Source organism: Ursus americanus, chromosome 2 (genome assembly GCF_024610735.1).
Source record: "Ursus americanus isolate L20-20 chromosome 2, mUrsAme1.1.p, whole genome shotgun sequence".
Classification (NCBI taxonomy): domain Eukaryota; kingdom Metazoa; phylum Chordata; class Mammalia; order Carnivora; family Ursidae; genus Ursus; species Ursus americanus.
This window is the reverse complement of record NC_142128.1, coordinates 42,187,493-42,201,216: the sequence shown is the minus strand read 5'-3', so window position 1 is coordinate 42,201,216 and position 13,724 is coordinate 42,187,493. Positions and strand designations below refer to the sequence as shown.

At 58.0% G+C, this 13,724-nt stretch overlaps 2 protein-coding genes across 2 annotated transcripts; both read right to left on the bottom strand.

The window, feature by feature from the left end:
* Positions 1-3,703: 3,703 nt before the first annotated feature.
* On the bottom strand, positions 3,704-10,518 carry RAB25 (RAB25, member RAS oncogene family). Its single transcript, XM_045784221.2, has 6 exons — positions 10,105-10,518; positions 9,328-9,571; positions 6,434-6,629; positions 5,080-5,273; positions 4,427-4,507; positions 3,704-4,030 (listed from the first exon to the last, which is right to left on the bottom strand). Exons 2-6 carry the CDS (start codon positions 9,368-9,370, stop codon positions 3,903-3,905), a joined length of 642 nt encoding a protein of 213 aa, XP_045640177.1. The 5' UTR covers positions 9,371-9,571; positions 10,105-10,518; the 3' UTR covers positions 3,704-3,902.
* Positions 10,519-10,658: 140 nt separating this feature from the next.
* On the bottom strand, positions 10,659-13,491 carry LAMTOR2 (late endosomal/lysosomal adaptor, MAPK and MTOR activator 2). The gene is made up of 4 exons (XM_045784235.2): positions 13,265-13,491; positions 12,906-13,068; positions 11,064-11,153; positions 10,659-10,853 (listed from the first exon to the last, which is right to left on the bottom strand). Exons 1-4 carry the CDS (start codon positions 13,330-13,332, stop codon positions 10,797-10,799), a joined length of 378 nt encoding a protein of 125 aa, XP_045640191.1. The 5' UTR covers positions 13,333-13,491; the 3' UTR covers positions 10,659-10,796.
* Positions 13,492-13,724: the final 233 nt, after the last annotated feature.

The window sequence follows — 13,724 nt, the reverse complement described above, 5'->3', positions numbered from 1 at the left end:
GGGATTTCCTCCTCTCCTTCCTCCTGTTGTGAATTCACTCACCTCTTCTCAGCCTACCCCTGCAGACCACCAGCCAGGGAGGGGAGAGGAAGGAGGTCACAGTCGGGAAAGTGGCCTGTGACAACTTCCCTCCTTCCCGCCAACGTGAGCCATCCTGCGATGTCTGTACAATAGAAACCAAACCAAATGGGCGCCCTTGGTCGCCGAGGGGGGTGGGGAGGGGGGTGGGAAGAAGGGACGTCTGTCTGTCGATCCCCCTCCCCCTCTCCACTTCTTACCCACAAAGGCAGAAGACTGTTAGGCTAGGGGGCTCAGAAAATTCAGTCCCACCATTGGTAATTGAGCCAAACCTAGAAACCAACGCAAAACACACATAGTGAGAGACAAAACAGAGGAGAGAAAGCGTGAGAGGGAGCGAGATAGGCGAACAACACAGAGGAGACAAAACAAAAATAGCAAAAAAAAAAAAAAAAGCAGTTCTTTATAATTTAATATTCTATTTTAATAAAGGCGTTTATTACCGTATAAATGTAGCAAAGAACCTGGGCTAATATGAAAAAAAGACTTTTTATTAGGTAATTTATTATATGAAAAGGATATTTTATTTTATGATAAAGTGATCCTTAAAAAAAATAAAAAAACTTTAGAAGGTTTAGAATATATGTAGGGAGAGAAGAAGAAAAAAAATACATTTGTATTCAGAGTTAAATCTTAAAAAAAGTGTTTTTAATATATGTTCGGGTTTACGTTCCTTTTTTCCCCCACTTTTTTTTGGGGAGGAATGTCATTTGCTTTTCATGGGGAGCATCCTGGGATGTGTGGTGGAGATGGGGGGGCTGGGGGAACCTGGTCCCTCTGGGGCCCCGCTAGTAGATTGGATTTCACTCCATGGGCCCCCTCCCTGCTCCCCTCCCCCTCGGGGGAACCGCAGAGCCAAACAAAGAAAGGGATTAACAAGAAAGGAAGACGCTTGGACTGAGGATCCTGGGCTGCCCCCCCTTCCCCTGCCCTGTCCCAGGGGCGAGTGGGGAGGGGAAGTCCAGAGCTGAGGCCTAGCAGGCCTGCGGGAACCCTCAGAGAGGCGCGAGATTTAAGAGAAATAGTTTTGTTTTGTTTTGTTTTGTTTAACCAAAAATGAGAGAGAGAGAGAGAGAGAAGAAAAAGAAAGAAACCGAGGGGTTTAAAAGAAAAGAATACTACAAAATAATAATTATTAATAATAATAATTCAAATTTATTTCATATAATCCTAGAGAAAAGAAAGAATTACTAGTTACTTAGTAGACGATATTCAGATAGCTTAAAGTTTAGTAGCATCGAGGGCCCCTGGGTCCAGTAGAATGTATAAAAGTTGTAACGAAGAGGAAAGTAGAGGAGGGAAGCGGTCGAGTCCAGCCTGCGTGTGAGGAACCCCCCGTCTCCAGAGACCGGGGTGGAAGCTGGTGCTAGTGGAAGTCGGAGCTTCCAGTCTGCTGGGGTTGATTCTGAGAATCCTTGGATTTTTAAATTGTAGGACAAACAGATGAGGGGCTCCGTCCCCAGGGTCTTTGAAAGATGGACATTGATCATTTCAAATGCATGGGAGCCAAGCTGCGCCGCGGAGGTGAGCATGTCTGCCTGCAGGCTCCCCCCTGCCCTGGCACCGGGGGCCTGCCACCCTGTCTGTCCGCAGGTCTCTGCAGAGCAGTCCTTACTCCAAAGTGCTGTGTCCTCTTGGGGCTCTCAGGGGGGCTGGAGACCGCTCTGCTCAGACCCTCCTGGGTCTCCTGCTTCTCCCAGGCCAGAGGAAGTCCTTGTTGAAGTGTAACCTCAATCCACCCCACGAGGGATTGATTCAAGAGCCTGGTAGGTTATTCTAGAAACAGACATGCACATACTTCCCACCTTCTCAGAGCTTCACGAAGACAGGGGGTCACTCCTCCGTCCTTGTTCCCACCCAATATCCCACTTAGCTTTCGGCCTCCTTGGCAGCGGTGGGATTACCGATCTCAGTAAGGGCTCTTTACAGCTGTGCTGTGCTCTCCAGGCCAGCTTTATTGTCTCATGGAAGTTAGACTCCAAGGAGGACTTCCCACCCACCGGGGTACAGTGCAGATACTGTCCTTGAAGGCCTGGGAGAATGGGCCCCCAGGGGTACGAAGGCAGGGGGCAGGCAGCAGAGACTTTGGGGGATGCTGTCCCTCACCCTGTGCTCCAGTTCACCTCCAGCTGTGAGTGTTCAGGGAGGGGCCCCCCAGGGTGCCCTGGCCTGGGGGCACCTCACCCTCCCCACAGAAAACTGGGGAGCGTGGCTTTTGCATGTGAGAAATCAACTGTTTTTTTAGCACTTGCCTTCCACCGGCCTAGCTCAGGGCGGGCCCTCCCTCCTGTCCCAGGGGGGCTGGGAGGAGCCTGCTCGCGCACGTGAGACCTGTCGAGCCCCTCCCTGGCCCTGGGCCCCAAACACATCTCCCTCTCCCCGATTTACTCTTCTCACCCCACCTAGGGACATTCTCCCCTGCTCTTTTTGTCCTAGAAACCCCGCTAGTTTGGGAAGGTAGAGTCTGGGGTGGGGAGGGCTTCCCCTTCCCCGCTGGAGGGTGCGGGTGGGGTAGGGTGGGAGGGGAGACAGCCCTGGGGCAGGGGGATGGTCTCTCCACTGTAGAAAGTAGAGTAGGATTGTGGTCAGACTTAATTTGAGGCATCTAGTGAAGACACGTACAAATCCACCAAGGAAAAATACTTCAAAAGCAAAATAAAGGCGGGAAACAAAACGGACCCACGAATAATCAAGTCAAAGTGATGTTGCACAAAAGGCAGAGGAACCAAGAAGGGGGAGGGTTAATGTATTAAATGTGCTATTAAGAACTTAATTTTATTAAAAGTATTATTAATTAAGGCTCTGGCCTCTGTCTCTGCGTGTGAGCCCGACCCACGGTGGGGCGAGTGAGGGGACCATCATGGGAATTGCAACTGGGGGTCTTCTCCAGTGTGACTCTGGGGGCCCTGCCCCCTTGCAGGAAATGGCTGGCTCCCACCTGCTCTCCACAGCTCCCTACTGGAGTCTCCAGGCCTTCGGTTCCCTCCCTTTTCTCCCCATATACCACCTTGTCTTCCTGGGGTGGGGGGTGGGGGTGCAGCCTGTCCTGCAAAGCAGGGGATGGCCAGGGCCAGGTGGGGTGTGGGAGACCCTGCCTGCACAGCCAGCTCCAGGGAGACATTCCCCACTCATCCCAGCAGCTTCAGTCCATCCCTATACCCCACACTCCTGTTTCTCTGGGGGTCAGGCTGCAAACTGGGTAGGAGGCTTGGACCCTCCACCTCCCAGGCCCACGCAGACAGGGCTGGCCCTGACTTCCCCTTCTCTCCAACACCTCCCCCTGCCTCCTTCCCTCACCCCTGGCATTGGAGTGACCTCAGTTCTTGGCACCGGGGCCCTAGGCACCAGATGGTGCCTGACGGTGATTTCCTTTGTCTCTCCTTCCAGATACCCCCTCTTGGCCATGCTGTCCTCCCTCCCCCACCTGCCCTGGGGGTTGGCAGAGGGAAGGGTGGGCACCTCCCTCCCCCTTGGCACTGTCCCCAGACCACAGGACTCCAGAGGCAGCTGGCCCTGGGGGGCAGTGGGTGTGGTGGGGAGGATGGCGGTGGGGGAGGGGAACACAAGCTCAGAGGGGCCAGAGGTGAAGGGGAGACAAGGATGGGAGGCAGCAGGCTGGCCAGGCGTTGGTACAAAACACAGCTTTATTTGAAGGCCAATCTGGGGGGGGGGCACAGGTAATAGAGATATGGGGGTCGGGGGAACATGAAGGTCTGTGGGGCTACTCTGATATCTGGACCCACAGGCCAGGGAACGGTCCTGGGGATTGGGGTGGGAGTGGGGCACCAGAAGGCCAGTGGAGGCAGGGCGGGCGCTAGCCAGGGTCAGAGGCTGATGCAACAGGCCCTCTTCTGACCAGGGCCCAGCTCCTGCCCAGCCTGGGCGCTGCCCAGAGTGATGGCGTTGGTCCGGCTGCTGTTCTGCCTCTGCTTGGACACTTTGGTGAAGATCTCTGAGGGGGGTGGAGGGCAGTGACGGGGTCAGAAGACCAAGAGCCCACGCTCCCCCGACACACATGGCACGGCGTCGCTGAGGACGGCGTGCGACCACACTTCAAGGAGGCTTTGCTGGAAGGAAGTGGAGTCTGGGCACCTGGGTCCCTTCTACTTACCTGGGTGGAGAAGGGCTAATCCTTAGCTCCCCGGGAAGTGTGGCCTTCTGGTTCCTTCCCCCCAGCCTCAGGCTTAGAGGCAGGGGGCACTAGGGAGGCTCTGAGAGGGTTGGGGGCCCACGGAGGGACTGAGGAATCATTGGCGGTGGGCAAGGACTGGCCGTCTGCATTCCCACCACTGCCCACAGAAGCTGCGGGGATGGAATGGGGCTGCCAGATCGAGGCAGGGGCTCTAACCTTTGAGGACAGTCTCGAAGGCCAGCTCAACATTGGTGGAATCCAGGGCCGAGGTCTCCAGGAATAGCAGCCCATTGTTTTCTGGCAGGAAGGGAAACACAATAATAATATTTACCTCATGTTTACTGTGTACATTTGCAATGTGCTAACCCCCCGGCATGTGTAGCTCATTTCGTGCTTGAAACCACCTGTGAAGTAGGGCTGGATATGATCCCTTTTCGCGCAAGAGGAAGCTGAAGCCCAGCAGCACAGAGAGACTGAACAAAGGACTGGCCAGGAGACATGAGGCTGGGCCATGGGACCTGCACCCTTAACCACTGCATCTTGCTGCCTCTGACCCCAGAGGCCTCCTGGGGAAAGCGTGACTGCAGAAGGTCGTGGGGAGCGCACCTGTCACACCCTGGATCCCTGAGCTTCACAGAGTGGCCTGCCTTAAAGTCAACGACAAATAATTGCCCATAAAGACAACCCTGGGGCAAGTGGTGGGACCGGGATGAGGGACACAGGGTGACGGAGAGGCAGGTCTGGGAGACTCTGAGGAAGATGCGATGCAGGTAGGGGACCCCAGGGCAGGAGCAGGGGCTGGGGAGGCGGGAGCTGGAGCACAGGGGCTGGGCTGGAGGGGACAGGCCGGCCTGGGGGGGAGCTCTCACCGGCGAACATTCGGGCCTCTTCAGTGGGCACCTCCCGGGCCTGCTGGAGGTCACTCTTGTTGCCCACGAGCATGACCACGATCGTGGCCTCGGCGTGGTCATAGAGTTCCTTCAGCCAGCGCTCCACCACGGCATAGGTCTGGTGCTTTGTTAGGTCAAACACCAGCAGGGCCCCCACCGCGCCGCGATAGTACCTGGGTGGGGGGTGGAGGGGGCGACAGAGGCAAGGTCAGAGGTGAGTACCAGAGATGGGGAAATATGAAAGCTGAGGTCCAGGGACCCACATCTGGTCGGGACAACTCCAGCCTCTGGGCCTGATGCTGAGGCCTCTGGGGCTACAGGTACGGGGGGGAGGACTCTAAAGCAGCCCCTCCTTCTCTGAAACCACTGGCTCCCTCCTGCCTTTCTGCCACCACTTCCCTGGGTCTTCTGTGCTGATGTTAGCCCTTGCTGTCCACCCAGGTGCACTGGGGCCCCAGTCAACTCGGCCTCTCGGACGCCCACCTTCAGTGGGGTGTTCCTCACGTGGCTTCCGCGCCACAGTGCCCGTTCTGTCCCGTGGCCGTGTCTTTCTAGGACCAGCTAAATGCCCACCCCACGCAGCAGTCCCAGAGCTGACCATCTGAGGCATCCCTGCGAGCGTCCAGCCTCACTCTTCTCCATCTACCATCTACCATCCGGATTGTGCTGACTGATTGTTCCCGATTTATTGCGGGGTCAGCTGAGGCTCGTAAGAGCTCCGGTGACCAGGCCGAGAGTGCTGAGCGTGTGTGTGATTGGACCCTGAACTCCTGCTCGCTGCCCCGTCGGCAGGTGCCGTCCGCCATCGCACACGGAGACTACCCTGCTCACGGCCGGCCTGCCGCTGACCGGGAATTGCTAGGCGGGGCCTCCGCCTCCTGTGCGTATAAGACGCATCTCCGGGGCCAGCCCTCCAGGTGTGCGCTGAAACGGCACGGGGTGCCAAGTGCAAAGCAGAAGTGAGGCCACTCTCGGTCCCACAGTCTGACCCGGGATGGGGGACGTCCCTGCTTGAGCCTCGAGTTCTTGTATTAAGCAGGGATTAATTATAGCATCTTAGGTCTACAGTACTTTGAGGCTTACACCAAATGCCCACTGGCAAGTGCCTCGTTCCTCCCTGGACATGGAGCAAAGGCTCGGGAAGTGGCCCAGAGGCTGGGGCTCTTCGCTCTGGCAGCTGGTACCACTGTATCCTGCCTCAGGCCATGTGGCTCTCGGCATCTGGGCTCACTGGGCCACGGAGTCCCGGGATCCACCCAGGGAGCACATGGCCCCGCAGCCTCTCCTCCGGAGGTGCTCCCCAACTTCCCCAGCGCCCCCAGCCCGGGCTCACGCGGAGGTGATGGCTCGGTACCGCTCCAGGCCAGCTGTGTCCCATATCTGAGCCTTCACGGCGGCCGTGCCCAGCATGACGGTGCGGGTGGAGAACTCGACCCCGATGGTGGTCCGGCTGTCGTGGCTGAACTCATTCCGCGTGAACCGGGACAGCAGGTTGGTCTTCCCCACACCCGACTCGCCGATCAGCACCACTGCAGGAGGGGAGAGGCAGGGCTGAGATCGGGGGTCCACGCATCAGGAACGGGAACGGGAGCCGAGCCCAGGAAACCGCGGGAGGAGCCAGGCCTCCTGGCAGAGGCTTCCAGACTTCCCAGGTGAGGGGCCAAGAGTTCGGGCTGCAGGCCTGGAAAGGTTCTTGGTCACGTCTGTGCAGTCAGCCTGCACTTCTGGTGATGGGCGCCTCCTCAGGCTGTTTGTGGGTGTCGGTGTTGAGGGGCTATGAGGTTGGCAGGGTGTGTGGATGTGGACAGGGCTGTAGGTCTGGGGAGCGAACATGTTTCTGGACTAGGCCGTGTGACAGCGTTGTGCCTGTCTGTGTCTGAGCTGTGAGGACGGGGAGGCTCGGCATGTGTGCGTGCGTGCAGGAAGCTGCCATGCGAACACAAATGTGGGGAGAACATTTGGCAGGTGACACATCGGGGGAGGGAGGAAAGTTCAGGGGGGGTAAGAAGTTAGGATCCCGCTGTCCCCAAGGAAGGACACGGGGCCAGGTGTTGGACGGGCCTACCCTGACGTGCGTTTTCACATGAAAAATGGGAATAACAATACTATCTATTTCGCGGATTATTGTTAGAAGTAAATGAGATACTGCCCAGGCTGACTGTTGCCAGCGGGCCGGTGCTTTCACTGTTGGGGTTCCAGGGACCGGGGTCTACTGGGGAGGCCGTGAAGAGCCTCTGGGCTGGTGCACAGCACCCAGGGCTCAGCTTTACCCACCACAGCAGAGCTGGGGGCTGGAGTAGGGCAAGGGGTCGATGCAAGGACGACCCACACATTGCACAACCCAGAGCCAACAGGAGGACTACAGGAGGACCATGAGGCTGGCGCCCTGGGAGCCACATATTCAGGGCGCCGGTCCCCCACTCGGCCTCTCACTAGCTAGTGACCTTGAACAAGCGACTCAGCTTTTCTACATTTCAGTTTCCTTGTTTATAAAATCTAGAAAGCCCCCTCAAAGGTGTGCAGGGCAGGAAGGAGCTGGGAGCAGTGTGGGCGTGGGTGGGTGTGTATCCCTGCCTCCCCCCTGCTGGGAACCTCATCCCGTTCACCCCTGCCAGTGGGTGGGCTCCTAGCCCTGCCCTCATGCCCAGAGGGTGCTCAGGGCAAGGGCTTTGGAGCCCCCCAGACTTGGGTTTGAGCGTTGACTTTGTGACCACTTGTCAGCTCCTCACTGTCTCATCGTCATCCGTAAAACGGAGACACTAGGTGTTAACAGTGGTTGAGCGCCTACTATGTGCCAGGCACACCCTGAGAGCCTCACGCCTATTGGCTCCTTTAACCCCCACCACAGCACCAGGAGGCAAGTACCGTGATCACAATCCCATTTCTACAGGACAGCAAAACAAACACTTGGGGGGGATGTGGCTGGTACCAGCCAGTGCGGCTGGCCTCGCAAACAGAGGTGTGCCCCCCACCTCGCTCTGCCTTCAAGGAAGGACGAGCCCCCTGCGGCCAGCTCCCTCCTCGGCTCCTGCCCTAGTGCTGACAGCAGCCGCTCTGGGGCCGCCTGCCTCGGGTGCCCAAGCAAGGTGAGCGCAGCACAGCGCCTGCCGCCCTTGCCCGAGGCTCTGTGACCCTGTGTTGCAGTCTGGCTTCTCCCTGCATCTCCTCTCCCTTCCTTTCACTGGTGTTGAGCCAGATTAGACAACTTACACCCCAAACTTCTCAGTATCTGCTTCTGGAGACCCCCACCTGCACGAACTAGTCGACAGAGCTGAGATCTGGACAGCGAGCCTGGCTCCTGCCTACTACGCTTGCAAGAGGACAGATAGGTTTTGGGGCCGTTATGGAGACTGATGGGCTCAGGGCTGGCACAGAGAAGCGCTCAGGAAAGGGCAGTTACTAGTAGCAGTGCCGCCCCAGCCTCCCCTTCCTGAGACATAGGCCCGGAGTACTGGTTCCCCAACCGGAGTGGCCTGCGTCCCAGCTCAAGTGAGGGTGGGGCTTAGGCTGGGAGAGGCAGGGAGTGGGGTGGTGGCACAGGGAATCACAGCTCTGCAGTCCACCCTACCCCGAAGGAGACGTGGAAGTGGGGGTGCGTGGGGGCTGGGGTCTACAGGGGTCCATCGCAGGGGCTGAGGTCAAGAAGCAGGAAAGATGCATGCATACTTCCAGGATCAGCCAAGGTGACCCTGTGCCTGGTATTTGGGCCCAAAGGGGCTGCCAAGGGACAGCAGACAAGGCCCCAGCCCTCGGAGTCTTCCAGGTTCTATTAGACCCTGCTCTTGTTCTATGACATCTTCCCTGTCTTCACCCTGAAACGGACAAAGCTCTCCTTTCTCTTCTTTCCTGCACACCCACCCAGAAACAGGACTTTCTTCCTTTCAAGGTTATTCCCTCTTCTCAGGAGGGAAGTCCTCTCTGAAGTCTGACCTCCGTCCCTTGTGCTGCGGTGCTTGGCAATTCTAAGGATGTGGGCTTCCTTCGTGAATGGAGCAGAGGGGCCTAACTTAGCCCCGCCAGGGAGCGATCACCATCATTATCTGCAGGAGTAGAGCCCTCCGGCGGCTCCAGAACTTTTGCCCCAGGAAGCAGACCCTCCCCCTCCCCGCAGCTTGCTTTCTTCTCCAAAGGAATGATGGGCCCTGGGAGGGTCCTAGTAACAGGTAAAAAGACAGGAGGGACGCTCTCTGGCTCTGACGGTCTCTCTATTTACAGACCCCAACTCACCCTTGAAGACAAAGTTATAATCTTCCTCGGCTCTGTTCCCCATCCTGGCTGCGCATGGAGGGTATAAGTCGTCTTTAGGGGCAGAGGTGACAGGACTCCGCGTTGCCTCCACGCCCTCAACCCTCGGCTCTCCAGAGACCTGGATCTGCCGCTCCTCTCATTGGGGGTAAAGAAACTTCCGCAGGCAGAGGCTTGAGGGCCCACTTGAAGCTAGGCAGGGCCTCAGCTCTGGCAGGTGGGGGTGCTGCAAGGAAGCCAGGAGGACGGAAGCTGAGAACAGGAAGAGCAGGCGGCGGAGACCTGGGGCCCAGGTGGGTGGAGAGACGATGACGTCAGACAGGTTAGGCAGGTTGAGTGTCCGCTCTTAGCCGGTGCTCCCGCAGTGGGGTGGGCGGGCAGGCTGGGGGTGGGAGGGCGCGGGGACAGGCACAGGACCTCCAGAGAGCCAGCTGAGGGCTGAGTGCACGGTGCTAGGGCTCCTGGGACCAGGGACCTACCTGGGCAGCCCCCAGTGAGTGAGAGCTAGCCTCTCAGGGAGCAGAAACCTGCTTGGCCTCCTGCTTTTCTGTCAGAGCCTCTGGTGGGGGGTGACTGGGGGCACCAGGGGAAGGGCTGCTGGGGCGAGAGGCTGGTGCTGACAGGTGCCAATCACTTTGCCACAGTGCAGAATTCTGGGAGCTGTGTTGTGGACACAGCAACTTTTGCCCCTCCCGACAGCCCAGGGCCTGGGATGGGCAGCGTTCCTCACCCTGGGTGGAGCTGAAACTCGCCACCTACCTCTGCCCTGGGACGGGTCCCTTCCTATGGCACCGGGCTAGGGGCTGGTAGCTCTCTGTCCAGACCTGCTCTACACACCCAGGGTAAGGGGAAACCTGGAGCAGAAACAGACAGATGCGTGAGCAGTTTAAGCACAGGGCGGGATCTGAGGGTTCACAGTAAAGCCACACTGCCCGCAAAGGGTTTCAAGATCTGGAGGGTCCGTGTGAGCATGGGGTGGCCCTGGTCAGTGGCTGGTGCACACTCTTCCACCCCCAAGAGCAGAAAAGGCATCTCCCCAAAGTTGAGACTGAACGGCACCGGCCTGGCAGGGCCCTATATTCTTGCTGTCCAGTAGGACCCCCACCAGTCTGCCGCTCCTCTGAGAGTACCCACAAAGGTGCGCCCATCAGGTGGCTGAACTTCTGCTCAGAGGGGTAGGGCTGGGCCATGCCACCGAGACGCCCCAGCTGTCAGAGGGCAAGGTGAGAGGCGGGCCCTCGAGAGTCTCCTAAGCAATCCCCGCTCCGTTCCACCTCCTTGGGCTCCTCCCGTTCAAGAAAGCAGTCATCACGTAAGACAGGAGTTCAAGTTTATTCTTGGAAAACACAAAGTCTCACCTTCCCCCCACCACCCAAAAAGGCTTCCCCAGGGGGCCCTGCCCCTCCAAATGGTCATTTATCTTTTCTGACCCCAGCTTCAGCCAAGGCTCATTATGAGGCGGCTACTTGGGTAAGGGGTTCCTCCAGGTACTGCACCAAGGCCTGGGCCTGCAAGAGGGGAGGAGAAATCAGGCCCGCACGCGGTATGCCACTAGAGGGATCCCCAATCCAGGCCGACTCCCGCTGCTGAGCACCCCGCCCCCACCCACTCCTGGGAGTCGGCCCACAGCTGACTCCAGGAAGGTGGTGGGGTGGCAGTGGACAGTGAAGAGCACAAACGCTGGGCCCACGGTCGTAGAGCGATGGGCACATACACACCTTGGCCTTGAGCATCCCGAAGCCCACCGTCTCCTTGGCATACATACACAGCAGAAGGTTGGCCACCCGGGTGATGGCGACACGGCCCTCCTAGTGGGGGTGATATCGTGGGATGTAATGTTCTGCTTGGCACCCTCAGCCCTCTCTTTCCCCAAGGGCTCCTCTTCAGAGAGACTATCATCTTCTTCCTTCCATGCCCTGGGCATGGCAGGAGCCTCAGATGAGGGGCTCTGGCCACAGCCCTGGACGCAGGGTCCTGAGCTCAGATTCCAGGGTCAGCACAGCTCCTGACTAACCAGCCTCCCCTGGGAAACTCAACCTCGCAGAAACTTGGTTTCTCTTTCTGTGACCCCTACCTCATCCCAGTTGGTGAGGATGTAGTACACAGGAGGGAGTTTTGAAACTGCAAAGGCCTATCCAAATGGGTGATGTCATTATCATGGGTTCACCCCAAAGACCCCGTAAGGAACGTGGGAGCAAATAACCCCATGTACAGTTCTCCTTTCCCACGGTAAAATTTTTCCAAATTGCAAGTCTGACTCTAGGGTCCAATCAACGAAGGAGGTGGGTCAGCATGAAAAAGAAGAAAAACAGAGTACACTGCATGTTTGTTTTAGTCGGGGGGTGTGGGCTCTGACTTCGCTGCTATTCTTATGGGTGCGGTGTGGACAAGACGTTGGAAAGCTGCTGCCCCACAGCACCGACTCTAGCTTCGGCACCAAGCAGGAGTCATCAGCAGAACCGAGATGGCATCCTTGGTTGGGCGTGGTGTGAGGAGGAGGTAGTCATCCCCGTGACCGTGGAAATCCTTTGGGAAGAGTTCACTCTTGGGCCTTTTCAGTTTGGTTCAGCAAACTTTCATTGGGCATCTGCTGTGTGCTGGGAGCCAGGTGCTGAGCTCCCTGCTTCTCTGGCCTCGCCTCCTACTCACCTCCCCTATTCCCATGCTGCTCCAGCTACATCAACCTTGTTGATCCTTGACCAGACATTATTCCACCTCAGGGCCTTTGCACTTGCTGTTCTGTCAGAAATGTTCTTCCCCTAGACGGCCATACGGCTTGCCAACTTCGTTCGGATCTTTAATGAAATGTCACCTTTTCAGTGAGACTGTCCCTGATACGTGCCCCACCTCACTTCCGTTTCGCATAGCACTCTCGGTATCTCACATCCTAGTGTTGACTTACATATGTATTCTACAGCACACGTAAAACCATGAGCCTCTGTGAGAAGTTAGGCCTGAAGTTTTTGTCCTGTTTGCTACTTTCCCCCTAATCCCTGAGAGCGCTGCAGGGACCTAAACATGTGTTGGCCGAACCAACAAGAAGGCGAGTGAGACAGTTTCTGTTTCCCGGAAATTCACAGTCTAACGGCTACTTCCCCTTTCTGGACAGCAGCTGCTTCTTCTGTAAACTGAAGGGACGGGCCTAGGGCCTGGAGACTCTGCTGTGCTTCTGTGAGCCTGTGACTCTGGGGTGACAACACTGTACGGTTTACACCCTTTGATCTTCACCATAAGCCTGCGTGCGAGCATTCCTGTTGGGGGGTATTACTGTTCCTGAGTTAGAGGCGGTAAGAAAGTTCAGAGAGCTTAAGTGACTTACCCAGGGCTCCATGAATGACAAGGGGCCAGCTGAGCCCAGAAGCCCTGGCAGACGTGGGTCCCCGGCTCCCTTTCACCCCCACTTGCTGCATAGGGCCCTACCTACCATAATGCTGCAGCAAACCAACTCTTAGTAGCCCTCGGACACCCTGTCCCTGCCCCTCCAACCATCCAGGATGGGGTCCAGGTCGCCCCATGGGGATTCCCTTCAGGGACAGAGGGAGTGGCTCCCCTCTCCATACCATGCAGTCCATGAGGATGAATTTGAGATTGTCTTCATTAAACGCTTGGTTCCCGTTGCGGTCGTAGGCGGCCCAGATGTTGCTGGCGATGGCCGCGGTGACCCGGGCGTCCGTGTCCCCGTAACCGGAGTAGGCCAGCAGAGATCCCTCGTTATTCAGCAGCCTGGCGAGCGGCAGTAAGGGACAGGGACGTGCTCGGAGCGGCGAGAAAACGCCTGTGCTCTTGTCCCACCTCCCGCCGGGGCGCTTCCAGAAAGCAGGGGTCTAGGCAGAGCGCGACCCCTCTGCCCTCCTCCCTCCCCGAAACCCCTCCCCTGCGCGCCGCGGGCTGGCCGCCCGCCTCCTCCGGCCGCACTCACAGCGTGCTCTGGACACCTCCGGTGTTGGCCTGGCTTAGCACCTGGGTCAAAGCCTTGGGACGCAGCATGCCTGCGGCTCCCAGGCCCGGACTTCCGCGCCAGCCCCCGAGCCGCCTCCCGCGGGCCTCCGCGGGGACCTCCCCGAGCTCCCGGCCGCTTCGGAACGCCGCGCGACCCGGAGGTCCCGGCCCGGCTCTGGGGTGGCGACGTAATACCGCCCTGCCGCGGGAGGCGCCGGGAGTTGTAGTTCCGTGTGGCCTCGCGGCGCACCCTGGGAAGTGTAGTTCGTCTTTCCCGGGGGAACCATGCGGTTGCTGGGGGAAAAAGAGCGGGAGCGAAGGGACAGGGGCAGGACTGGAAGGACGTTTAACAACCCACTCCCCCACCCCCCGCCACCCGGGGAGAGAAGAGTCAGCACGCCCGCTTGACAGTCCACGACCAATAACTGAAAAAAGAAATC